Source organism: Monodelphis domestica, chromosome 2, assembly GCF_027887165.1.
Source record: "Monodelphis domestica isolate mMonDom1 chromosome 2, mMonDom1.pri, whole genome shotgun sequence".
NCBI classification, from domain to species: Eukaryota; Metazoa; Chordata; class Mammalia; order Didelphimorphia; family Didelphidae; genus Monodelphis; species Monodelphis domestica.
This window is the reverse complement of record NC_077228.1, coordinates 384,273,155-384,300,150: the sequence shown is the minus strand read 5'-3', so window position 1 is coordinate 384,300,150 and position 26,996 is coordinate 384,273,155. Positions and strand designations below refer to the sequence as shown.

At 36.7% G+C, this 26,996-nt stretch overlaps 2 protein-coding genes across 3 annotated transcripts in view; one reads left to right on the top strand and one right to left on the bottom strand.

Moving 5' to 3' along the window:
• Nucleotides 1-25,085, top strand: part of TRAPPC3L (trafficking protein particle complex subunit 3L) — an 83,800-nt gene extending 58,715 nt beyond the window's left edge. For both annotated transcript variants that reach the window (XM_001379515.5, XM_007484460.3), the window contains 2 exons: nt 22,758-22,943; nt 24,534-25,085. In XM_001379515.5, coding sequence (XP_001379552.2) covers nt 22,758-22,943; nt 24,534-24,653 — 306 coding nt within the window. In that variant the 3' untranslated portion in view covers nt 24,654-25,085. The remainder of the gene's footprint in view (nt 1-22,757; nt 22,944-24,533) is intronic.
• CALHM5 (calcium homeostasis modulator family member 5) lies at nt 7,494-20,107 on the bottom strand. Its single transcript, XM_007484459.3, has 2 exons — nt 18,886-20,107; nt 7,494-8,552 (listed from the first exon to the last, which is right to left on the bottom strand). The coding sequence occupies exons 1-2, from the start codon at nt 19,423-19,425 to the stop codon at nt 8,160-8,162; spliced, it is 933 nt and encodes a 310-aa protein (XP_007484521.1). The 5' UTR covers nt 19,426-20,107; the 3' UTR covers nt 7,494-8,159.
• Nucleotides 25,086-26,996: the final 1,911 nt, after the last annotated feature.

Below are 26,996 nucleotides of genomic sequence, written 5' to 3'. Positions count from 1 at the left end.
GAGATATTCTGGAATACCCTCTATTCTAGGACATACAAGGCTACTACACGGTTTCCCTAAAAGCAGAGTCCCTCTGAGATAGTCCAGAAATGACCTGTGATTTTAGAGACTTTCTAAACTAGATCTTGACAGTTTTTAGCTGAATGCTAGCATGATGGAGTGGTAGAATGCCAACCATGTAGCCAAGAATACCGTTTTCTGAAACTTATTATAGTGTGATCCTGGGCAAGTCACTAATCCTTCAGTGCTCTAGATGGCTCTCTAAGACTCCAAATGTGGGACTTATATGGGTAGAGGGAACTTCCTCATGTAGGAGTTCTCTTGCCCACAAAGCCATAGGCCTAGTGTCCTACCCCAGGATAAGCTCCTGACTTTCATGATTTACATTCCTCAGGGTACTACATATTATCTTCTGGAGAATAGTAGCCTTTGTTTTGGGGGAGCATTTAGAAAAAGAAAATTTGTAACTACCTTTTTTTAAAGTCAAATTTCTCTGTCTTTTTAATTTGAAAGGCCAATGAAATTTATCAATAACAAAAAGGTTGGTCTTTAATTCAATAATTATTTATTAAATATTTACTATGGGCAAGGTTAATAACACCAGTCTCTGGTTCTATTCCTCTAGGGACCACTAGAGGAAGCTAGGTGGCAGAGTGGATAGAATGCTATTAAATAAGGTTTTGGTTTGTAACCTACCTCCAAGGAGTTTTTTTTTGTTTTGTTTTTTTGTTTTCCATTTTGCTGAAGACTAACTAGCCCAAGCTTACCTCAACTTGAAACCACATGTTAGATTGCTTTTTACTAACAACAAACAGAGATTACACAAAACAGTCTCTGTACAAAAGTGCCACAACCATCCCAAGCCTGTAATCAGGAAACCTGTGTTCAAATTTGGCCTCAGACACTTATTAACTATGTGATCTTGGGCAAGTCACTTAATTCTGTTTATCTCAATTTCCTCACCTATAAAATGAGCTGCAGAAGGACATAACAAACTATTCCAGTATCTTTGCAAATAAAACCCCAAATGGAGTCATAAAAAGTTAGATGTGACTGAACAGCTAAACAACACATTTCATAAGCAATGAAAAAGTTTGTGCTCCTAAAATCATATTTCTATCTCTCTTATTAAGGAAAGAGGCAATGTAGAAGAGTGAACTTGAATCTAAAACTTTGGATTTAAGTCTCTTTTCTAGTTATTCACCACTATCTGTGACCCTAGACCCATGATGGTGAACCTATGGCATGGGTGCCAAAGAGGGCACACAGAGCACTTTCTGTGGGCATGCAGAGCCAGTGCCTGACAGAGTTCATTACTAGAAAGGCAGAGAGACTCAAGCATAGCTGCTCCCTTTCCTCTCTCCACTGTGCCTGACAACATTTTTTTCACATGGCCCACCCCTCTGCCCAGCAAATGGGAACACTTTCTTCCCCATTGTGTGGGGTAAGGTGGGGTGGGGTGCATGTGACACTCAGTCTAGGGGCAGGGTGGGGCATAGCACATAGCCTTTAAAAGGTTTGCCATCACTTCCCTAGATGCACTACTTTCCAATGTTATCACCTATAAAATGGGTCAAAGGGTGCAAGATGAGACCAAAAAACTTCTAAGGTTTCTCTTCCAGCTCTGACATTATAGGTCTAAGGAAACATTGTCTTTTACTTTAGTATAATCAGAAAATGATAATCAATAATATAATATCAATAGTTGAAGAGTGATATTATCTACCAGTTTTGATACTGTGACAGTGGCTGGCACTAAAAAAAGTGCCAGGCTGAAGATTGTGTGAAACTGATCACCTTGACAGGGGAGAAGCCCCAGGAGATTGGAATCTTGAGGAGGAGAAGACTCTGGCTGGTAGAGGAGTTGGGCCCTCAGTCTTGAGAAGCCGAAGAGAGAAAGTGGAAAAAGACTTTTCCTGAGTGTTACCCACTTTTCCTGCTGGTGACTGGAAATCTCTCCCCCCAGCACTTCCCAATTGAAAAGACTATTGAAGAGGAAACCTGAGAAAGACATTTTAAAACTCTGTCTGACTTTACTTCAGCTCCTGTTGCCCTGAGTCTGAACTGTGGCCAAGGGGCCAAACCCAGGGTGATTTAACCTGACTTTCTCTCAGGGGGCTCAGGCGGCCAAAGCTTGAGTTCCCCCCAAACTTGAGGAGGGAGGAAAAGGGTTTTAGATAGTGACAGGGACCCCTTTTCCCCACTTTCATCTTCTATTCTTTGCTTAGTTTTTCCTTTGTATTATCCTGATTGAGTTAAGTTGACATTAAAAAGTTATCTGTTCCCCAAGCTGTGAACAAGTATGAGTAAACAGATCAAGGGGAGACCCTTTGCTCTCAAGTAGTGGAGGGGAGACAAGAGGGATAAGAGTTAATTGGGGAGAGCAACTTTAGCTAAGGAGGAAAGGCAGAAGGGGGAAAATCTTCAAACCCCCTCTTCTCTCTTTGAGTCAATTTTAAACATCAGCTGTCTCCCCTGAACCCTGTTTTGAGAAGGGAAGTTCTCCTCTCTTCTCCTCCCTCTCAATTCTGAAAGACTGAACCCCTTGAATACCAATTAACCAACCCTTGAATACAATACACAGACCATTTAGAAAAAATGTGTTTGAATAGTGCACTTCAGCACAATTTTTCAGTTCAACCTGAGCTCCTTTCTATGTTTTTTTTAATTTGATCAAATCCAGAAAACACTAACCATTTGGTTTAGTTATTTTGAACTATTCTCAGGCTTTTAACTTTTACCATGCTAAAAACATTTGAAACCACTTTTTGTGCATAGTTTCCATCTGCATATATCTGGACCTCAGAAATCTGAAAACAATTTGGAAAGTTATCATAAAACCATAATGCAAAACACAGATCAGGCTAGGCAATAAGCTTCTGAAGCACTCAAGAGGCTTTACTAGTTCAATAATAGAAGTGTGGAAGAAGAGATATGAATGTAAAAACACACACAAACATGAATTGCTTTTCATTTCTAAAAATAAAAATTCATATTTTCAATAAAAGGGAAAGAACATTGGAAGTAGGGCGAAAAGAGATCAGAGTTTAAAGTGCTTTGTAAAATCATGTCTATCAACTGCGAAATGATTAAACAAGTTGTTTAGGAATGTATAGAATATTATTGCAGCATAAGAATCATCAATATGTAGAATAAAGAAATATATGAGGAGATTTGAAAATGATGCAAAGCAACAGAAAAAATATACACAAAGACTAAAACAATTTACAAAGAAAGACCAATAGCAACTAAATATAATAAATTAATAAGAGCCATCTTGTTTAGTAATTTCTCCTTGACTCTTTGTGACCACACTTGGGTCAAATACTGGAGTGGTTTGTCATATCCTTCTCTATCTCATTTTACAGATAAGGAAATTAAGGCAAACAGGATGAAATGACTTGCCCAGGACCACAGAGCTAGTAATTAGTTGAGGCCAAATTTGAGCACAGAAAGTTGTCTTTCCTGATTCCAGGAAGCCCATTTCTCTGTCCACTGGGCCACCTAAGCTGCTATATGGAACAGTGGACAGAGTGCTAAAGCATTTGATAGTTTTGCAGAATTATTTTTTCTTCTCTTTTTCCTTATTTATTATAAGGGTAGCTTTGGGGTAGGATCTGAGTATATTTTGGGAAATTAAGGTAATGGAATGACAGAAAATATTAGTAAGAACTTAAATCTAAAGTCCTATATAAATCTTAGCAAATACTGTTATTATGTCATCACTGTTTCTAAGGTTCTCAAAGTTCTTTGTAAATATTAGGAGAAATTGTTATGGTCAAAATGCTCTTCTTCCTCGGTTATAAATTTCTCGCTCAGGATAATCCAAAGAAAATGAAGCAACTTGAGTTCAGCCATAAGCTCTCTAAATAGTTCAAGATCCCAAGAGATATATTGACAGGGGCATGAGACCAGGCTGGGCTGGGATGAGATCCAAAGATCCTGATACACCAGAGCACACTGGGAAGCAAAAGTGACCATGTCTTCCTGAATATATCACAACTCATTTATATTCTTACTGTAGGTATCATAACTAATAGCACAGGTGTCATTTGCAGAGCACTATAACTGTGAATCATCATTAACTAATAGTTAGCTAATAATAACTAGTATTGGCATTAGCTAATAGCTAGTATAGTGCTTTAAGGATTGAAAAGCATTGTTCATATATGTTAATCCTCCCAACAGCCCTGGGAGGTAGGTGCTATAATTAATCACTTTTTATAGTTGAGGAAACTAAGACAAACAGAGTTAAGTGATTTGTCCAGGATCACACAAGTAGAAAACATCTGAGTTTGAATTTAGGTCTTTTCAACTATAAGTTCAGTACTCTATCCAACACCTCCATTTATTTATCTGTGTACATGTTGTATTCCCTCCAGGAAATAAAGCTTCTAGAAGACAAGTGCAGTTTCATTTTCGTCTTCAGAACATTAGCAATTAGCTCAGTATCTTGCATATAACAGGCAAACATTAGCCATAGTTAATGAATTAAAGTTCTTTCTTAGCTAAATGAGGAGTTGGACTGAGAGGTCTTTAAGTTTCCTTCCAGCACTCATGTTCAATGACTTTATGAATTTCCTTTAGTTGAGAGAACCTTGGAGATAAAAGGGAGGATTAAGATGCTGACAGAAACAGCAGCCTCCAACATAATAGATTAAAAAGAGGGAAATAAACCAGTTCATTAGGACTTAAGGGGCATTTAGTTATTCTGTTCTTTGCAAAGTTGTGAAATAAGTCAAAGTTTGTGTGACCCCTTCTGATCTCCTTTTTTTCATTCTTCTTATATCCCTGTGGAATTTCTGTTCCCTTCATGCTATTCCCAGATAGCTGAAAAACTTCATTATAGTTCTAATTCTCATCTAGGTATGGCCTCCTTGGGTTACCCTTTGTTCTTTGTATCTAGCTTTGTCCCTTTGCTCCCCTCCCCTTACATAATTCTCAGAATTTAACTATCCTCTGTGCCATTTTGTCTCAGCCAAATCACTAAGAGCCAAAACCAGCCTAGGAGTATTAAAATTTTATACAAAGGACTCCTGGGAGTATAAGACTTTAGCCCAAAAGAATGAGTCACTAAAGACAAAATCTAAGGCATGTAGTGGAGGTATTTTTTTTCTGAACCAGATTTTGTATTTTTGTGATGATTCAGAAGGCATTTCAGTTTCAGGACCTTATAGTACATCAGTTTTCTTAGAGGTCATTTTGTCCAAACTGTACATAAATCAGAATCTCTTTAGGGTAGTGTAGTATAATGCAATGAGCACTAGTTCTGGAATAAAAGAATTTGGATTCAAATACTGCCTCTGGCATTTGAGACTTACATCAAAGTGGAGGTACTTTGAGGATGGGGAGCCTTTTTAGTGGTTCTTAAGTCATACCCATTAACCATCGTTTTTGTAGTCACAGATAGTAGAGGTCAATTGAACACATCTACTGAATTTGTCCAACATGTAGGTATTACATTATCATATATTATAATCATGTTATTGTGCATATTTTTGGCCTGTCTCTTTGATCTCATTTGGTTTAGATAACTTTAGGAAGGTAACTCCCTGTTACCAGTAAATGAGTAATTGCTATGAGACTTAAAGCCTTAGAGAATTGAAAATATATATATTAGCAGTCTAATTAGTTAGGCAGACTATCTAGCTATACATCCTATTTTGGTCATTGTATATTTTTCATCCATTTCTTTGTTTGTTTCTTTTTTCAGTGTGGATAGATAGATTAGCCAATTTCCTTCACATTTACTGTGGAGTCACTGAAGAAATTTTATAATGTATTAGGTAGGGCTAAGTGCAATTCATTCAATGTCAACTGGGAATATGAGCATTTGGAGAACACTGTCATTTGATATTTACTTTGGTCCTTCCTCAGGAAATCTCTCACAATAGTAATTACGATTGCTATTTAATAATTAAAATGAGTAAGCTGAGTTCATTTTATCTATATCTGTGAAGCCCTAGACTTAATATATGTATATACATATATTCAAATATTCCCAAGGAAACCTAGATAAATTCAAAATGAGCAAGATAGATATGAAATTATGTGGGGGAGCTACCTGAGAACCAGCAAAAAGCTCAGATCTATAATATAAAAAATTTACTCTGTGTCCATATACAGGACCATTAGACATCTCTCAAGTCAAGCTTTCCCTAATTTTTGTCATTTCTCTCAAAGGCAAAAGATCATGGCCTTTGAACATAAAAGGGAGAAATCTAGACAAAAACTTTTCCAGAAGAGGAGATGAACAATGAAAAAAAGGGGTACTATGGGCCTATCTATGGACCAACACAGTCTAAGTGCAAGAAACAGATGAAAAATTAAACAAGAAGTCATCTGTGTGCTTAATTCTCACCCAAGGAAAAATGCTGACAGCCCTCTGCCACCCTAATTACTTCTTTGTTCCACAGTCACTCAGTGAGATGTCTTGAAATTCTCACAAAGGCCAGCTGGAGCCACTTTCCCCCCTAATGTAATTATCCCAGGGACTACATACATTTCTTGGTTATGTGGAGGTGTTGGGAAGTAAAACACACTTAAAAAAATATCCTTTGGCATTTATTTTATTAAAATTTAACTCTATAAAGGGTCTCACATAAACATTTTCGTGATGGGATGATCAAGAGAAAACTCAGAAATTACTTTTCCTTTTTTCCCATATGAAGAAGCCACAAGGGACAGGAAATAGAAGTGGTGGTGGTGGTGGTGGTGGTGACAAGTGGATGGAACTCTGGATATGGAATCTCTTTTTACCAAAGCCTACTGATACCTGTTCTGCTCCTGCTCTGTCACAGAGCACTGGACTCCAGCCAAAATAACTCAGATCTGGACCCCAGTCACACAGCCAAAATAACTCAGATCTTTCTGACTTGAGACTGGTCCTCTCTCTCTGCTATACCACTACACTACCTCTCAATAATAATAGTAACAATAACAACACTGCCACCACCAACTGATACTTATATGAAACTTTAAGGTTTGCAAATATTCACTCTCTTTTGAACCTGTTAAGTAGATAATACAAAGTTTCATTATTTTTGTTTTACTTTTAAGAAAACTGAGACTTAGAGAAGTTAAAAGATTATCTATGGTCAGACACCTATTACAGCAAGTGCCAGGACAATCAATTAGCCCGTATTTTGTTGTTGTTCAGATGTTTTGGTTGTGTCTGACTCTTTGTGACCTCATCTGGAGCTTTCTTGGCAATGATTCTGGAGTGGTTTGTCATTTCCTCCTCCAGTTCATTTTCCAGATGAGGCAGCTGAGGCAAACAGTGTTAACTGACTTGCCTAAGATCACACAGTTAGTGTCTGAGGTCAGACTTGAACTCAGGTCTTCCTGATTCCAGGTCTTGCACTCTATCCATTGCACCTTCTAGGTACTCCCTACCTTTCAATAATAATAGTAATAATATCAGCATTGCCACCAACAAATGATACTTACACAGTGCTTTAAGTTTTGCAAATATATACTCTTACTTGAGCCAGTGAGGTATGCAATACAAATTTATTATCTTTATTTTACAGATCAGGAATCTGAGGTTCAAAGAGATTAAAATATTTGTCCATGAGCAGAAAATTACTATAGCAAATGCCAAGTTGATCAATTAGCACCTATTTACTTCATGCCAATTATTTATGTGCCAGGCGCTCTGCTAGGGTCTAGGAACATAAATATGAGAATAAAATATTCCCTGCTTTCATGGTGTTTGCATTCTAGCAGGGAGAAAACTACACATATAAACAAATACAAAATATATTCAAAATAGGAACAAGGTAATTTTGGGACAGTGGGAGGCTTTAGCAGTAAGCTCCACTGTAGAAAGCAGCACTTGAGCTGAGCTCTGAAAGATACAGAGATTCTAAAAGGTGAGGCAGGAGCACATTCCAAGCATGAGGGACAGCCAGTACAGTGGTGGGAGATGAGATGAAATGCATGCTGAACATTTAGGCCAGTTTGGCATGAATTGAGGGCAGGAGTTAAACTCAGATCTTTCTAACTCCAAGCCCTGCTAATCTCAACTCCACTCTAACCATTATACCATTCTGCCTCTGAAAAGCATTTTGGTTAATATAATGTGGAGATTTCCCCAAATGTGAGACAAAGAGCATTTGTAAAATACAAAGCAGGTAGAAATGAAGCTTTTCTAAATGCTAGACAATAGCAGCCCGGTTGTCCATAAAGTCCAAAGCTGTCTCTGTGTCTTGGCTAATGGTTTCCTGACCACCTTCAACCACACGGTGGAGGGTGCTATAATGTTGTTGGGTTCTATTGAAGGAGTACAGCTCTGAGGCAGCTTCCCAGGCCTCAAAGGTTGGCATGGGAAAAGGATCTGGCCTTTTGTTCTCAAAAAAACATTTTAGGTTCCTCTCACTCAGCCTGGCTGCATATTCCTGGAAAGTTTTATCGAATTGCTCCTTCTCCAGATCTGCGTAGGTCTTCCAGAACTTCATCTGAAGGTGGCTGATCTTAGATCGACATCTGACGTAGCAGGTGGTGAGCAGAGAGAAGAAGGCTGTCATGGAAACCACACACCATCCTAGGATCTTGGAAAGAAAACAAAGACATAAAGGAACAGTGAATTTTTAATTGTTCAAATTGACCCAAAATCAGTAGATCAGAGATTTAGAACTGGAAGGAAACCTATGGTCACCTTGTCCAACACCTCCACTAGGGAGCCTTTGGCTAAAACATGGAATGATAATTTTAAAACTAGAAACAACCTGACAGGAGGTCTAGTACAACTGAAACATCTTATAGAGGAGGAAGATGAAGCCCGGAGAAATTAAATAACACATGTATGGAGTGAGTAACAAAGGCAAGAATAGAATAGACATTCCTGTGGCTAAATGAACTTCACTCTTTTTATAACCCAAGGCATGAACATACTCACTCAGAACCTGAGTAACTAAGAGTAGATTCTACTAAAAAATTAGCCATAAGTGAAAGGAACTAAGTAAATTTTTGCTGAGATCAAGATGAGGCATTGTTCCATTTATAGTCAGTGTTCTATATCATGCATCTCACTGATATGAACTCAAGTTATTGTGCAAGTATGGGTGTTGCTGAAAAGAAGAACTTTAAAAAAATCCTTACCTTCTGTCTTGGAATTAATATGTTATATTGGTTCTAAGGCAGAAGAGTGGTAAGGGCTAGGCAATGGGGGTCAAGTGACTTGCCCAGGGTCACACAGCTAGGAAGGAAAAGAAGAATTTTTACCACCACCATCAAATATTCCAACTTTTGCTAATATAAATATATACTGTTGCATTAATAGAAAATAGAAGAGGCTATGGCCTCATCAGTAACAATTAATTATTAATTAAATCATTCACAGCATACCACTGTGCAGCAATTGAAATTTGGGATCTTTTAGTCAATATAATAATGTTTTCCTTAAAGGAAACTCATTTTCCCAAAGATAAAGGGTTTTGATGCAGGGTTTGTTGAAAGAAGGCTTTGCTAAAATTAATACCTTTACCTAAGTCTTCATGGTATGTAAAATCTGAATACATTATGTTTAATTTTAAAGCAGGTAAAATAATAAGAATGAGATGGGGCTATTTTCATACAGCATTTAAAAATTACATTTCATATGAAATGAGTAATGTGCAATGTGTAATGTCTGGTATTACAGTTTGCATCCCCCTCACTGCCTCTTGTTCACCCCACTACGCCTAAAGAGTACAATGGTTTTACTTTAGTAGAAGATAGCATGTGCTAACTTGACCTTTTTCAGTAAGTCCCATTACATTTTAATTTCCTGATTATCTTCTAACATCTAACATCTAACATTAGATCTTTTGCACAGGACGCATGATAGACAGATATAACTGCTAATAGAATGGCTCATATTTGATTGTTTTAATTTTCATTTTGATATTTTTCTGATGCATTGTGCAAAAATATTTTAAGTGCAGATCTGGAACTTTTGACTGTAAATTGTAATGTTGCTGTTTTTTAACTTCTATAGAATGTACATAGTTCCTCCCAACCTTCCCCCTTCATAGTATGATAGCAGAGTAGCCTTCTGGAGATGATCATCTTGAATACAAGTGTTCAACTCTATTGTTTTTGTATTAAAACAAACTTGTTTTTTACCTTAATATGTTCAGGCTCTACAAATGTAGTCCCTTAATAAATGTTTCTTGAAGCAACAAATAATTGAAAGGTAAATGCATTTTCAATAGAAACTATACTAATATAGTTTTTTTTGTTTCTCATCAGAATTGCTATTTTGTATTCTAAACCAGGGATTCCCAAATTTTTTTGTTTCATATACCCTTTGTCAGAAGGGTGAAGCCTCTGAATTCCTTCTCAGGGTAATATTTTTAATTATATAAAATAAAATATAAAGGATCACAAAGGAAACCAAAGATTAGTTTTAAAAAACGTCATTTCCCCCATCCAATTTCACAAGACTCTCTGAAGTTTATCCATAGACCCCAGGTTAAGAACTCATGTTTTAGAGCAACCCTCCCCCTGCTATATTTATAGGTATATATTATCCCAAGTAGTGTGCCATAGAGATTAGGCAGCCAGGAGTAAAATCAAGAAGACCTGAGTTCAAGTCTTCTGAAATATACTAGCTGTATGTCTTCTAGGACAGATGATATTTTCACTGTGCCACGTAACTTCCTGGGACTATTAGTTAAAGATGATTAAACAACTGAATCAATTGAAGGCAGTTCTAAGGGGAATTCTCCATACCAATGAAATTCCAGGTCTAAACCCCACCATCTCTACTGCACCTCAAAAGTGAAAAGGGTTAGGAAACATGAGGCATGATGGACCATCTAAGAGACACTTTTATTCCCTGAAAATATTTTATTTCTTAAAATGTATGAGGTAAATATTTAGGGTATCTCCATCCCATGCACCCCAGCAACTCAACATAATAGGAAACACTCATGTGTCTCCGGCATCCAAATGGCGGGTAAGTGTCCTGGCATGAGGGTGCCATATAGGGCAAGCCATTGGTCAGTGGAAGGATTGGGGGGTGGGGTGGGGTGGGGTGGGGCAGGAGGAGCTATAGTTTTGAAAAACCAATGTGGGGAAGCTGAGAGCTCTCTTTCTCTGGACCAGTTTCTTGAATTAACTGGCTCTCTAGGCTGGCACCTCTCTCTGAGCATTTACCTTATTTTTGGTCTCTGACAAGCAGTGGCTGAGAGCACTGGCTGCAATGGAGGATCAGATTTTTTTTAAACCCTTCCCTTCCATCTTGGAGTCAATAGTGTGTATTGGCTCCAAGGCAGAAGAGTGGTAAGGGCTAGGCAATGGGGGTCAAGTGACTTGCCCAGGGTCACACAGCTGGGAAGTGTCTGAGGCCAGATTTGAACCTAGGACCTCCCATCTCTAGGCCTGGCTCTCAATCCACTGAGCCATCCAGCTGCCCCCTTGAGGATCAGATTTTTACCTGAAGTTAGAAAGGCTGAAAACTCTTTCTCTCTTTCCTAATACATATTTATAAATCTAATAATAAGCCTCCAGATTAATTTTTATTTGTAACAAATGTTACTTTTGTTGAAGAGATAACTTCAAAATTGATCTTAAAATGTCATTAGATGCTTCCTCCTCTGCAAAGAACTAGATTCAAAATGCAATATTCCAGGAGCAAAGAAATTAGGGCAGTTAGGTGGCTCAGTGGATAGAATGGCTTGGAGTTAGGAAGATTCATCTTCCAGAGTTCAAATCTGGCCTCAGACACTAGCAGTGTGACTGTGGGCAAATCCCTTAATCCTGTTTGATTCAGTTCCTCATCTGTAAAATGATCTAGAGAAGGAAATGGCAAACTACTCCAATATCTTTGCCAAGAAAACTACAAGTGGGATGACGTAAATTAAAAAAAAAATGACTGAACAACAACAAAAGAGCTGAGAAATCTGGGCAGAGAAAATGTCATCTTTCCCTTTCCCTTTTTCTTTCTTTATTTGTTTGTTATACTTAAATTCTGAAGTAACTCTTTTGCTGCCTTTCCTTCCCACACAAAAGAAGGCATTAGTTGATGAAAAGATATCTTTATCTATATAAAACTATGCCTTGCTCATTTCTATTTATCAATCCCTTTTCTGGAGGGGGACATACATAAGCTATCTTTTGAACCACATTTTTATTGCTACTTATAATGTTCTCTTGGTTGTGCTTCTTTCACTCTTCATAATTTCATATTTAAAAAGTCATCTTTTAAACAGATATTCTGACATTGGTGATTTTTTTAGCCAGGCTTCATAGGCAATGTGAATGTCTTGCTAAGGAACTGAATCTTCCATAATGTTCCTTTGTGCCTCACTAAAGTTCTCATTCTGGCATGGAAGTGATCTTGAGTTCTCAAAAGCTATATCAATGGAGCACAAGTTGGAAAGAATTAAAGTAAAATAATAGCTGAGATTTAGATAATGCCTTATGGTCTACTTCATCTCTGTTGCCTCATCTGAGCCTCATGGAAACTTGTGGAAGGGATTCTATTTTTATCTCCATTTTACAGATGAAGAAACTGAGGATCAGAAAGGTTAAGGGACCTGCATAGACTCACATAGCTAGCAAGTACCTGAGATAGGATTTGAACCAGGCTTCTCTGATTTGAGACTAGTACTCTTTATCTATTAAGCAATTCTGCCTCCTTAAATACAATCCTAGTAATAGACTTTTAATAGTCTTTTTTTTTTTAACTCTTACTTTCTGTCCTGGTGACAACTCTAGGCAAGGGTTAGGTGAATGGGGTTAAGGGTCATAAAGCTTAGAAGGGTCTGAGGTCACATTTGAACCCAGTTCCTTTTTTTATTTGGAAAACTTTATTTAATTAATTAATTTAGAATATTTTCCCATGGTTACAAGACTCATGTTCTTTCTCTCCCCTCCTCCATCCCCCTTACCCCCCAGCTGACGTGCAATTCCTCTCGAACCCAGCTCCTTTTGACTCCAGGCCTGGACCTCTATCCATTGTTCTACTTAACTATATCTATCTTATGAAAACTGTTCTTTCTAAATTCCCAGAGACTTATCACCAAAGGGTGGACCATTAGATGATGAATTTTTCTGCCCCAGTAATTTATGAAGACCCTTTACTATGGCAAAAGGGGGTAAAATCTCTGCCAAAAGAAGGAGTACATACTTTAACGAAGCCATAGAATCTTGAAATACCGAATTTAAATTTAAATAAGTTATTACTGGAGAGACATGAAGTTAACTCAACTATCTATGGTAATCTTTGAGGAAACTGGCCTATTTGGAGAAAAACTTTTGGCTCTCTTTGATTGCTTTGAAATACTTTATATGCATCATAATTTTTTAATTTTAATTTGTTTGATTCATTAAAATTCCCAAGTAAATCCCTTCCTTCTTCCCTCCCTTCCCCACACTGTAGAAGGCATCAGTTGACAAAAAGATATATGCATATATAAAACTATGTCTTGCTTATTTCAATTTGTCAGTGCTTCCTCTAGAGGTGGAGATACATAAGTCATTCCTCAAATGATATTTCTGTTGCCGTATATAATGTTCTCTTGGTGAACATGTTGAACTTGGTAAACATGGTGAAGAGTGAAATCTTCATTTCACTTAATGTAGGTCTTTCCGTTTATAAAAATTGATTAGAGAAATTCATATAAAATGACTCAGTTATCATCTCACATCTATCAGATTGTCTAAAATGATAAAAGGACAAAATAACAAATTTTGGAAGGGATGTGGAAAAATGAGAACACTGCTACACTACTGGTGGAACTCTGAAGTGCTCCAATAATTTTGGAGAGCAATCTGGAATTATGCCCAAAGAGTTATAAAATTATATATACCTTTTGATCCAGTAACACTATTAGATTTATTTCCTAAGGTGATCAGGGTAAAAGGAAAACAACCTATATGTTCTAAATTTCATGTAAAAAATTTATGCTCTAGTATTTATAGATTGGGAGAGCTCTTTGTGGTGGTAAAGAACTGGAAATTGAAGGGATGCCCATCAGGTGGGGAATGACTAAACAAGTTGTGGCATATAATTGTGGTGGAATACTGCCATACTACAAGAAATGATGAGCAGATTATTTTTTAAAAATATGCATTATAATTTTGCCTTTACATATCCAGAAAGTTTAACCTTCTTCCAACTCATTTATTGTTTGGGTTTTTTTTTTTTAATGCTTTTCTCAGGAGCTCAATTCACATTTGCATTGCTAATCTCTTTCTAACACTTTTAACTCTAACTATATCCCCAATCATCCAGGGATGCCTTTGAGAGAGATTGTTTAATTTTCACAGTGAACATTTATACCTTAGAAATCAGCAAATACTACTAATCAGGGCTCCATGTATTGTTTTGCTGAATGTCTAAACTTAGGAACCTAATGGAGAAAAAATAAATAATGCAAATTAAAATTAAAAATGTGTTCTGCCTGCATTTTTTTTTTTGTGAAATGGTTGTTAAACAATTACCAGCTTTCTTTCCTGATTCACATCTAACCATTTCAGACTTCTACTGGGCCTCACATACCTTTTTAACCCATACCTATTAGATGTCTACCAGATGCATTCTCATCCTTAACTCTAATCTGACATTTTAGTTCAGGAGCCACTTGTGTTTCTGAATGTGAGCAGAGCCCAAAAAAAACTGTTGGAAGATCTGGAGGGTAGGGTACCAAACTATACCCAAAGTCTTCCTTTATAAAGTGTAGATACTGGACGCTCAGATCACTCCACTTTGCATTTGATGCTCTATTTGGTTTCAGCTTCATGGACAAGATGCTTCTCTGTTTTCTTGCCTCCTTTTGTGTGTTTTCTTCCCCTCCTAAACTGTAAGCTCCTTGAGGTCAGAGACTATTTTTCTTTTTCTTTTTCTTTTTTTTTATCCCCAGATGGCACATGGTAGGCACCTAGTAAATGTTAATTGGATGGTATTTCAGTTTTGTATCTATCACTCCATGAACTTGTTCCATATGTGCATGGAGGGCAAAGTTTAGCCAAATAAATGAAATTTCCCCTTGACATCTAAACCAACTTTCTGATCATTCGAACCATCCCAGAATGGAATGTGTTCCCTCCAGCTGCCTCATGGGAGGCTTTAAAACAGAAACTGGTTCACTACTTGTTGGACACATTATAGTAGGGATTACATTTTCTTGTGAGTTAAACCAGGTAGCCACTGAAGTCTCTTCTAACTCTCAAATTCTATAATCACAATATAATAGTGTGAATATGAAATTCCCTACATCCCTTTATGATTACATCAGTATCAGCAGGTTTTCAAAAATTCAGTTATTTTGTTATATTAGATCAGCAGTTTTTCCTAGTTTAGTTATTCTATGATCATAAGTCTTCAAGACATAATTCTATCTTTATCTGAATCATGTAAGCATTTTGTATAAGCATAATTCTGAAAGAATCTATTTCTAAAATCACACAGCAGGCAGATAGTTTTCTGTCACTTCTCTCTTGTCTCTATTGTGTAAAATTATTATTCAAGCACACCCATGTCATCTGATTTCACTTGGTTCCTGAGAAGCCATAGATTTGTGTTACTCTTTGGGGAACTCTATGGCTGATCCCTGGAGAAACTATAATAATACTCCGATAAAAATTATTGTACCATGGTGTGGCTACTCAAAAGGCTCAGGTTTTTAGTTACTAACCAGAGTCTAGCTTTATTGTGAGACCTGATTTCTCTCAATAAATCTATTTCTTTTTGGCTTGGAGACTTTATTTTACTTTTTCTTGTCTCTGCTAATAATGGGAAACTGTGTGCAACACACACACACACATATAGATATTTATTTATTTTTTTTTTAATTTATTTTGATTGTGAAAGAGAGCATGAAAGGACTAGATAGAAAGAAGTCAGGGAGAGAAAATCTGTCTCTGAGATCTCTAGTCCTCACTTCTCTCCCTTCATGCTTTTTAGGAACCTTACAACATCTATTTCCAATATGAACCTAATTGCCTTCAAATATAAATATATGTATATACTAATAACCACTTCCAATAACAAAAACATTTAAATGAACAAATACATAAAAATTATGTGCTAGATCACAAACTCCACATTGTTTACAATTTCTTGAAAAATATGTAAACGATATATGTGTGCTAATATAAACATCCTCTACTTTTGAGTTCCCTTTGGATTTGATACTTTTTTCTATTGATTTTGTGGTTGTTATTTTTTTTAATGTAATCATAGTCTGTATTTCTGTATTTGCTTTTTCTTTTCATCTCTTCATATATTACCCTTATTTTTATATTTTCAATATCTGTCATTTCTAATAACATAATATAATCATTACAATTCAATATTACAATCTATTTAGCCATTTCTCCCAATCACTGCATTTGTGTTATTTTCAGTTTTTTGTCCTTTTATCCAGTTTCCATGAATATTTTCATACATACACAGCTTTTCACCCTCCCAATAATAGCCTTAGGTCCTAATCCTAGTAAAATGCGTTGCCTAAGTCAACGAGCACAAACAGTTTAATAGCTCTTAATGCATATTTCCATCTCATTTTCTGAAGAAAAAAAAAACAAAAAAAAACAGTTTACAGCTGATCTAGCAATGTTATATTAGACCTGTTTCTCCATGTTTCTATCAGTGTTTAATTTGATCAATTTATCCTGTCTGGTTCTCAGTTAATATGCATTACCAGGATTATATTTAGTTAGATTGGTCCTCATCAAACATAATATGTTGCCTGGACCATACTGTTTCCAAAATCAAGTTTCTCTCGTTTGGTTATACTCAGTGAAACGTTTGTTCCAGTGCCACAACCCCTCAGGGATGCAGGATAATCTCCATAGAATGATTAGTTTAATGTTAATAAGTAAGATTTCTGCAGAATATTGATGCTCTCGAAAGCCTTCTTTTTCCACCAGAAATTGTGTTTGGAATTTGTGTATGCTTAGGGTTAACTCTGCTTCTAACCTCATGCAGGTGTGAGAAGCGTCTCCAGATATCTGCCATTTTTAATTTATGTAAAGTTCTAGGGGGCAACTGGGTGGCTTAGTGGATTGAGAGTCAGACCCAAAGAGAGGAGGTCCTGGGTTCAAATTTGACCTCAGACACTTCCTAGCTGTGTGACCCATCGCCTAGCCCTTACCACTCTTCTGCCTTAGAACCAATACCCAGTATTGATTCTAAGATGGAAGGTAAGGGTTTAAAAAAAATAAAGTTCTATTCATCTCCTTAACTTTTTTCTTATTCATTTTTTGGTTAGATTTATCTAGTTCTGAGAAGGGAAAATTAAAGTCTCCATTGTTATTATTATTATTATTATTTTGTTGTCTATTTCCATCTGTATCTCATTTTATTTTTCCTTTAACTTTTTTTTAATTAAGAGAAGTAGATGAAAAAGTGTAATTAAAGAAATGAAAATAGAAAATGACCCAGTTATGTGGTAAGAGTAAAAGGTAACAGAGACTTGGGTGAATTATGTTCTATACTATCAGAGGGAATATCTGCATTAATCAGGGATCCTTCTGAGCATTTGAATCTACTGAAAGGATGGAGTGAGAAATAGATCACAAATACATAAAGAAGGTAACAAGCACTTATCAAACATTTGATATATGAGGTGCTTTGTAATTTCATAAGCTGTTGGCTAAGACTAACATCTCTAATTCACAAGCATCTTCAGATGAAGATGGGTGGGAAGGAAGTTTCTGTTATATATTGGATATATTAATGTTGGTAGTTTGGAAAAATTCTACAGGTTATAGTCTGGGACTTGTTAATTTAAGTAAAAAGCAGACACCTATTAGAACCATTTATAAGGATGTGTGTTTTTTTGAAGCCAGCTTTTACAAATGATGATGAATGGGGCAAATCTGAGAGATACCAAATTACCAACATTCAGAGTATTTACTGTAAAAACCAAAAATACTCACATATTTACTCTATTTTCCTACATTCATTAGCTATTTTGGCAAGGCAATATATGACTGACTTCCTTTTTGCTACTCACAAACAGGAAGTCAAGCTGAACTTGTGTGTTATCTGGTGCAGACTATGTGTACATCTGCTTTCAATTCATACATCTGCCTCCTTCAGCTTTTTCTATGTGAGGAGGAAAATAAAAAATCATTATGTTAACATACTCTCATTTTCTGGACAATCAGGCAACATTCCAAAATTTTTCTTTCCCAGGGCTGCTACCCTGGCATAAAACTTAGAAGGAGAGTCTGTCCACTTTCTCTCTAGAGGCCATGCTTTCTTTTCATTGGAGACTATTTAAATAGTCCTTGTTTCTTTTATTTAAAACATGGGGATATCGACTCTATCAAGGGACACTGAATAGCTTTCTGTGTTATTGAAATTCACGGTTTAGACGAAAAGAGCATTCAGAATAAGAGATCTGACCTGCTTTGGAAATTTGGCTTTTCATTTGGCTCAATTCCATGGCAATAACTGAACAGCCTCCAGATAAGCTTTTCTGGGAAGCTAGCTTTTTAAAAAAGAAATGTATAGTTGAAAGCCAGGAGTTTCCAGTTACAAGCTTTACCATTAACACTAATTCCTGCCATGTTTCACAGTTATGCATTATTAATACAATAAAACCAGAGTCATAAAGTACTTAGGCGTTTAAGTTTTAATAGCTTAAAATTGTACTAAGACTTTGGGAACACTGCCCTTGACGAAAAGGATGTCTTCTTTTGGGAAATGAGAAAGACATAATCCAAACAACAAACTGTAATTGCTGCTGAGCCACCTCACCCCTCAAAAAACTTTAAGATAATTAGTATCTTGTTGCCATTTACATGTAATTCTATGACCCAAGACTCTTATGAGATCATAAGATAGTCAGCATCAGCTACAAGGATAACAGACAGAATCCATCCATTGAACCAAGGCACTGAAAAGAGAATAAAGTTGTTGATGTTTTTTTTTTTCAATCTTACCTGAGATTGTGCTTGTAGAGTTAGCTTCAGTTCATGGGTATCTGCAGAAGGCATGGTTGTTTTGCCACAAGCTACTTTGTGCAGCTCTTGTCGGCATTCAGTGGACTTGTCCTTGCAAATCATGTCCAGGAAATTTGGATTCTTAGTACCACTCATGGCACATTCATAAAATGTGCCATTGAGCAAAGCCACAGAAAGCCACATCATTGGGGCCACCAGGGCATTTAAAGTGATCTGACCAAAGACATAAAAGAAATGACAGCTGTTCCCCTTGGGGAAGATTTTTCTGGGGTTGACACAGCAGCCTGTAAAGAGTCTCCACATCCTGCTATTCAAAAAGTACCCAATGATCAGTAACACCCAGGCTGGGGCAAGAAGGAAGACCAATCCATAGGTTAAGTTTTCAGTACTACATGGACACCTAAAAGCAACAAGTGAGAAAAGCCGTTCACCTCCCACTGTTAACAAAGCCATAAAGCTGTAACCAATGACATTTTTCTGATTAGTGAGGAATTTAAAAATGCTCTGAATCCCATCCATATTTAAAATTCACAGAAGGGAGGGAGGGAGGAGGCGTTGTTTGTCTGCTGAGCAGAAATCTGGTGTCCTGGTGTGCAGTGGGGAGGAGCTTGTCTTCAGAAATAATAGTTTTGCTTCTTCCTCACATTTGGTACAGCCGCAGATAAGAAAACAATGTCATTTACCAAAAATGAACATTTCCGAATAAGCATATTCAGACATTGCCTCCTGCTGGTAGAAATATTGCCTTCTAGCTGAAGTCCAGCCAAAATCGAAAGCTCACAGAAGACTCGAGGGGAAAGGGCTCTACGTATATGAATCACAGTGATGGTTTTAGAGAGAGAAATAGAGAAGTGTATACTTACACAAGCATCTCAGGAATTTTCCAGCTGGGTAGTCACAGAGGCATGCAGAAATCATTTTCAAACACTTTATTGCAAGCTAAAATCCAAGCCCGGAGTGTCTTGATTCATTTTCCTATAGTATTTAATTAAGGTTTGGACCACAAGGGAATGTTTTAAGCCCTCTCAAAATACACTAATTTAGATATTTGAACCAAATCCCAGTATTTTGAGGTTTTTAATCAATATCTATAAAAATCTTGAGAACATATAAATGCCTTAAAGGAAGAGGATTGGAGTTAAGAAAAGCGGGGTTTTAATAACCAGGTTCCTTGTGTGCAAAACCATTTTGCTTTTGCTCTGTTGCATAATGTGCCCGGATGCTTAAAATAAAAGGTTTCAGTTCCAGATTTTAAAGGGACAATAGCTATTTGAGTTCAAAACAAAGCTTGTGTGCCTTTGAGATGTAAATTAATCTAGAACAAATGGGTCTGATTTCTCCCTCTACTACTCAAGTTTTGATTCTTTGATCATTCTGGGGTTTTGTTGGCAGAGGTCCTCCTTCCAAGGATACAAATAATAGTTCTCTTGGGCCTCCTCATCCTGTGTGCTCTTTATCCATATCTTTCTGAAAAGCCTTCATAAAAAAGGAAGTCTTCCTCTAGTTCTTTGAATATCTCATAGGTGTTCATGTACCAAGTGTGTCTCTTTCATCTTGAATTCTTGCAATATGATAGGTCCATCTTCCTTTCCTCATTGATATCTTTTAATGCCACTTGCCACGGGCAAGTGATCAGTGAAAATGTATTCTATATGAGCGAACTGTGAAATTGAGTATTGATTACTAATTATTGATGTATAGTTGTTTTATGCAACATAATGGTAGCTACTGTAACCAAGCTTTAAGGCTTTTTTTTTTTAAACCCTTACCTTCCATCTTGGAGCCAATAGTGTGTATTGGCTCCAAGGCAGAAGAGTGGTAAGGGCTAGGCAATGGGGGTCTTGCCCAGGATCACACAGCTGGGAAGTGTCTGAGGCCAGATTTGAACCTAGGACCTCCTGTCTCTAGGCCTGGCTCTCAATCCACTGAGCTACCCAGCTGCCCCCAAGGTTTTAACATTTAGAGTATTACTGTGCAGATCTAATGCCAAACCCTCAATAAGAAAACAAAACAAGATGCCAGTCAAAGTAGATAAGAAAGATAGATGAAGGATGATTTAACCTGGTCACAAGATGTTTTTCTAATACTGGGCTCCATAGGTACAGGGAGTGGTAGATAAAGAACCTTCTGGAGAATGTTAGAGAGAAGATGATTAAGTCTAAGATTCCTTATAAGCTCTATTGAAGCAGTAATAGTTGTTTTATTTCTGTGTGTAGGGCTGACTCTAGTAACATTGAAAAAGAGACAGATTCATCTTCAGTGCTTCTCTATTGCTCCTAAACCAGTAGTCCCCGAGAACCACTACCATTTATATACTCTTATCTTGAAGTTAGTTTCCTTCCCTGATTATCCAGGCCCAATAGCCTTCCAAAAAGAAACCTAAAGCCTTTTCTCTATAGAAGAGCTCTCCTTTCACTTAATAAAAACTTAATGATTCCAAGTTTCATTTGAAAGGCCCTATTATCTACTAAAAGGGGTCTAGCAAATTAATTCATACTAAGATGTTCATGATTTGGTGAATTAGCATCTTAAAGTGTACAATAGTGATCTTGGAAACAGGAGGCCAAAATTCAAGTCAAGGCTTTGGCACAGTGATGTGACTCTAGCCATCTCTTAAACTTTCTGAAACTCAGTCTCTTTGATGTAAAATAATTATAATAATAGTAGAGTATCTAACAAAGTTCTTGTGAGAAGTATGTTTTTTAAATCTTAAAAGGTTATATCAATATGAGTTTTTATTAGGATCTAGGATGTTTTTAGGATCCTATATTTAGAACTGGAAGAGATCTTGGAGGCCACCCAAGTACAGTTCAGGAAACTGAGCTTTAGAAATATTAAGTGATTTGCCCAAAACCACTCATGGAAAGTGGAAGAGCTGGGATTCCAAGTTAGGTACTTTGAATCAGAATCTACAAACTTTTCCTCCAATATAAGATTTACATGCTAATAGAAGCTTCTTGGGGGATGATGACTTAGATCAGAGTAATTTATGGTGGGGATCTCAAACATTCTCTCAGGCCAGTGAAGGGTATGTTTGGGGGGCAGTAGGAAGATAAAAGAAGTTTTTGGACTTCTCAAATCACAATTTGCAGATATCATCCTATTCTGCTTAGTGTCAGATTTTATCTTCTTTAGAAGATCTTTTTAGAAATTTTGTTTTAATTTCAAACTATTTCACTTTTTAGAGGGAACACTTTCTATTTTAAATCCCTCTTTATGTCATATTTTAGTTCTTTTAAATGTATATAGCCTAATTCTTCTTCCTTCACCTGCTCAGTTACTAGACAGTCAAGAAAGATGTCCCTTGTATGTTTTTATGAAAAAGGTTAAGGTTGGTCAATAGGAAAGCATTTTCCCAGGAAGGAACACACCTGTATGCAAAGTTGAAAAGGGATGGCCCCAATCTCTGCTTCAATGAGAATTCTCTCAGCAGATCATTTTCTTTAGTGTTATTACTGTTGCTGTTGTTTTTAAACTAATTAAGATTGGGTTATATACTTAGTCTTTTTTTTATCATTCAAAAAGAACAGTTTCCAAACTTTGAATATATTCTAGATATCTTTTTTTTTGGCCTGGTTATAATATTTTTGTATCATTTTACTCTGAAATGTTACTGAATAATTAAAGAGAATTTCAAAATTTGGAAAAGTTTAATTCCTTTATAGAGATCATTCAGATGTTTCCTTTTATCATAAAGCATTGTCTCTTAGCCCATGAAAAAGTTAACTTTATTGGTTCCTGCTCTAATAAGTCAATGACACTTCTAACATATCTATAGAAATCTGGGAAGCAAAATCTTTCAAGATATTTGTTCTACTCAAAGTGCAAATAACTATTTCCCCCCTTTCCAGGTTGCTTTCAAGATGTATCTGGGAATCACACCCAGTGTGACACGTAATGAATCAAGTAGAAATGAATTCTCTCTAATTCTGGACAAAAATCCTTTGGTGGAGTTTGTAGAGGAGCTCCCAGCTGGACGATCTTCTCTTTGTTACTGTAATTTGCTATGTGGGGTCATTAGAGGTGCCCTGGAAATGGTAAGGCACAACAATAATTTTTCCTGGATAGGGACATATTATTTATGCTAAAGAGAGAGGGGTGTAGAAAATCATATAGATGATCAAAAAGTATCAACAACCCTAAGCTCATTTCCTGTCTTTTACACATACATGGCCCTCCTTATCCAGAATCTTCCTCTGTTGACATTAAGATAAATAGCTTTGAGATCAGTGAGAGGTAACAGGAAGAAGCCAGGACACTGATGAACAGAAAGGAATGATCCTTGGACCTGACTTGGTCCAGGAGGAAAGAAGGCTCTAGGTCTCACTAACAACAAGCTTTATATGGTACCAGATGTCAAAGTGACTTTTACCAACTCATGAGATCATAGAAATTAAAATTGCAAAAGACCTTAGAAGTCATTTAAACCAGCCTCTCCATTTTATAGATGAAAATACTGGGGTCCAAAGAGATTAAATTAGTTGTTCTAGTTCACACTGGTAGTAAATAGTAGACTTGAGATATGAAACCAGTTTCTCTAATACCAAAATTGAAGCTTCTTTTTTAATAATGCCATATTATTGCTCAACTTCCAGTAGTATATATCAAACCTGTGTAAGAAAACAAGGAACATTGGCTTACTTGAACAAATATGAATGAATATAGGAAAATATATGTTACAGTTGCATACTTAAGAACTTTGAAAAAGAAAAAAGACTCTTAGAAAGGAAACAAGGTTTGGATATAAATTATTTATGTTTGTAATTTTAATCTTTACTTTTACATTCATAATTTGTCATACAATTCAATGTCCTCAAAAATTTTTAAACATTTTTAAATTAGTAGGTCATCTGGCTTATGATAGAACGATTTATAGCAAATCAAAATGGTAGTCACCATTCAAGTCTCCATTTCTTCACAAAAAAATCTACCTTGAACTAGTATTTTATTTTAAATGACAGTAACCTAATTATTGACTGGAAACCATATTTATTCTAAATATGCTCTCTTTTTTTGTCAATTGGAAATCTTGGAAAAGTAGAACATGTTTAAAATTCCCTTTGGATGTTTTCTAGCTCTCCCCATCTCCCATAGACATACACTGCCCTAATTCTTACTCTTAGCCAACTGCTAGCAGGAAGCTAGCCAGCTTCCACCCTTGGAAACTGAGCTGAATTTGGTTTTGATCACAAGGGATTTCAATTCAGACTGGGGTATGCCCAGAGGAAAGACTAGAGGGTTGGTTTCTCCTTCAGAGGGGAGAAGCCTCAAGAAGTACCCATAGCTCTAGCTCCAGGGTCATCTACTGCTCCAGGTTCAGTTTTGTCTCAGTTTTAGAAGTATAGATCCATTCTGAGAAAAATTCACAGTGACACCAATCATACTGGGCTGCACTAAAACCACAGGAATGGCCTCGTATGGGTCCAAATCCCTAGTTTTGCCTCAGAACCATTCAAAATTCTCCTGGTCTTATAGACTAAGCATACGACCAGCTTTCTTGCTTTCACCTTCTTATAAGGGAAGCTGTACTCCTTATTGGGGAAATGAAAACTGAGTAAGAAGATAGTGGGAGTGGAATGGGGCGAGTTAAAAATAAAAGTTCTCAACTCTGGGTTTTCCCCTTCTAGGTTCATTTGACTGCTGATGTCACATTCTTGCAAGACAGACTTAAAGGAGACAAAGTTACAGAAATAGGAATAACATTCCTGAAGAAGTTGGAGGAGAAAAAATACAGACGGAAAAAATGAAGCCAGAGGAAGTCAATTTGGGGAGTGGCTAATAGCTGTCTATATATGGCTCTGTAGTTTTGATCTTGCAAATGTCATACAGGCTTAAAAAAGAAAACCCAACATAATAATTTAGCCAGAACAATGGAATTGCTTGATATCAGGCATGGCTACATTTTTTTCCTGCTTATAAACTTACATTTTATACCAAGTGACTTATCATGTCATACAGTGAGCATGAATTCCACAATATTCTGCAGTGCTACCTCATCATTTCATACTTGTAGGCATGGAAGTAAGAATAAATAATTGCCATATTTCCTCTTATGTTGAGCATATGAGGAAAATCAGATAATATCGCTTTTGTCTTTTTTTTTCTTTGTATCCTCAAGTGGTTAGCACAATGCCTGGCACATAGTAGGTGCTCAATAAATATTTGTTGGCTTCCTGACTGATATAGTGTGCTGTTTTGAATCAATCAATCAACAACAATTTATTAAACTGGATGCTGGGAATTCAAGTATCCGGAATGAAACAATGTCTGCTTAGAAGGTGCTTACATTCTAATGGAAGAGACAATGAATACATATATAAATATATCTAGCCTAAATAAAAAGTGAGTAAATACAGAGTATTTTGGGAAGGAGAACACTAGCAATTGGGGAGATCAGGAAAGGCTTCCTGCAGAAAGGGTTTGAGCTGCACCTTAAGTTGGAGACAGACTGTATGAGGAAGAGAGAAAGAGGAAAATAAAGACATGAAGAGATATAGTATCATTGGTAAGAAACAAAGATAGTCTTTGAATCAGGTCCTCTGCTGAAAGTTGGTGAAGTTGAAACATTTTCCTAGTGTATAAGAGATTTGGTAATGGGATTTAAGACTTCTTTCTATGTATTGTTCATTCCTGTCCCATTCTTCATGACCCCATTTGAGGTTTTCTTTGCAAAAATATTGGATGGGTTTGGAATTTGCTTTTCCAGTTCATTTGAGAGATGAAGAAATTTAGGCAGAGTTAAGTTTGTATGTATATATATATATATATATATATATATGTAGTAATTTATACATATAGCTTGTGTCTGAGGTCAGATATAAATTCACAAAATTGAGTCTTCCTGACTCCAAATCTAGTACTTTATCCATTGTGCCACCTAGCTTTCCTATAGTTTACCTAATTTCATCAACTTGCTAAAGTTGTATTTGATGTGCAAGTTTCAAGGGCATGTTACTATCTCAGTGTCTTCCTTAAAGTGTTTTCATTCCAAGTCTATTAATAAATGACACTTATCTAAGGTCACAGATTAGATATGGAAGAGATCTGAGAGGTCACCCAGTCCAACCCCCTCATTTTACAAATGAGGAAACTGAAACTTAGAAAATTCACTTAGAAAATTCAGCAAATGCTAGAGTCAGAATCTGAACCCAAGTCCTTTGACTCCAGATCCAGTACTCTTTCTGTTGCCCCCATCATAAGAGACAATCTGTGATAACCTTGGTTACAAATGATGTATTTTAAAACATTTTTAATATTTTAAAAAATTAGATTTCATCCATTTGTAAAATTAAGAGGTTGGGCAATGGGCATGCTATTTGAGACCAACTGAGATTTTGTGTGAGATTGCTGTGCAGGGAAAGAAAATCACCTGCACTGATTCATCAGAACCAGAAATGGCTCAAAGAGAAAATTGGGGATTTTAAGTAATTTACTTTGGGTGCACTTTCTTACCTCAAAATTTTCACACCATATTTGGTTAGTTTGCAGTGTTATTTTTGTCTCTGGAAACCACTGTGGCCAAAAAAAAAATCCCATTTAAAATATAAACCTAGGAACAGCTAAGTGGCTCCAGGAATAGAGAGCAGGGCCTAGAGATGGGAGATCTTGGGTTCAAACTTGGCCTCAGATACTTCCTAACTGTGTGACCCTGGACAAGTAATTTAATCCCCATTGTCTAGCCCCTTGCTGCTTTTCTGCTTTGGAACAAATACACAGTATTGATTCTAAGACAGAAGATAATGGATTTTAGAAAATAAAATGTAAAATTTTTACTTCTTGAGAAAAAAATCGAGGAATCCACAAAAGAAAAATAGGTGAAAGCACGCGATACATTTTTGGGTGTAGCAGTCCGCCCCCTGGCTATGGGCAAGGGGAAAACAGTATGTGCAGATTGCTCAGTCTTGGGCATGCTCAGTAGTGCTCATGGCTGGGAAGGCCTCTGACCCTTGACCCCAGCTTCTCCCAGGTTAGGTGGGAAAACAGGTTTCTTTGTTCTCACCTGGTTAAGAGAAACCACACCTATGCCTTGTCATTAACCAATGAGAATCATCCCTATGTACTGTGTATATTTGCATATCAAAAACTATATC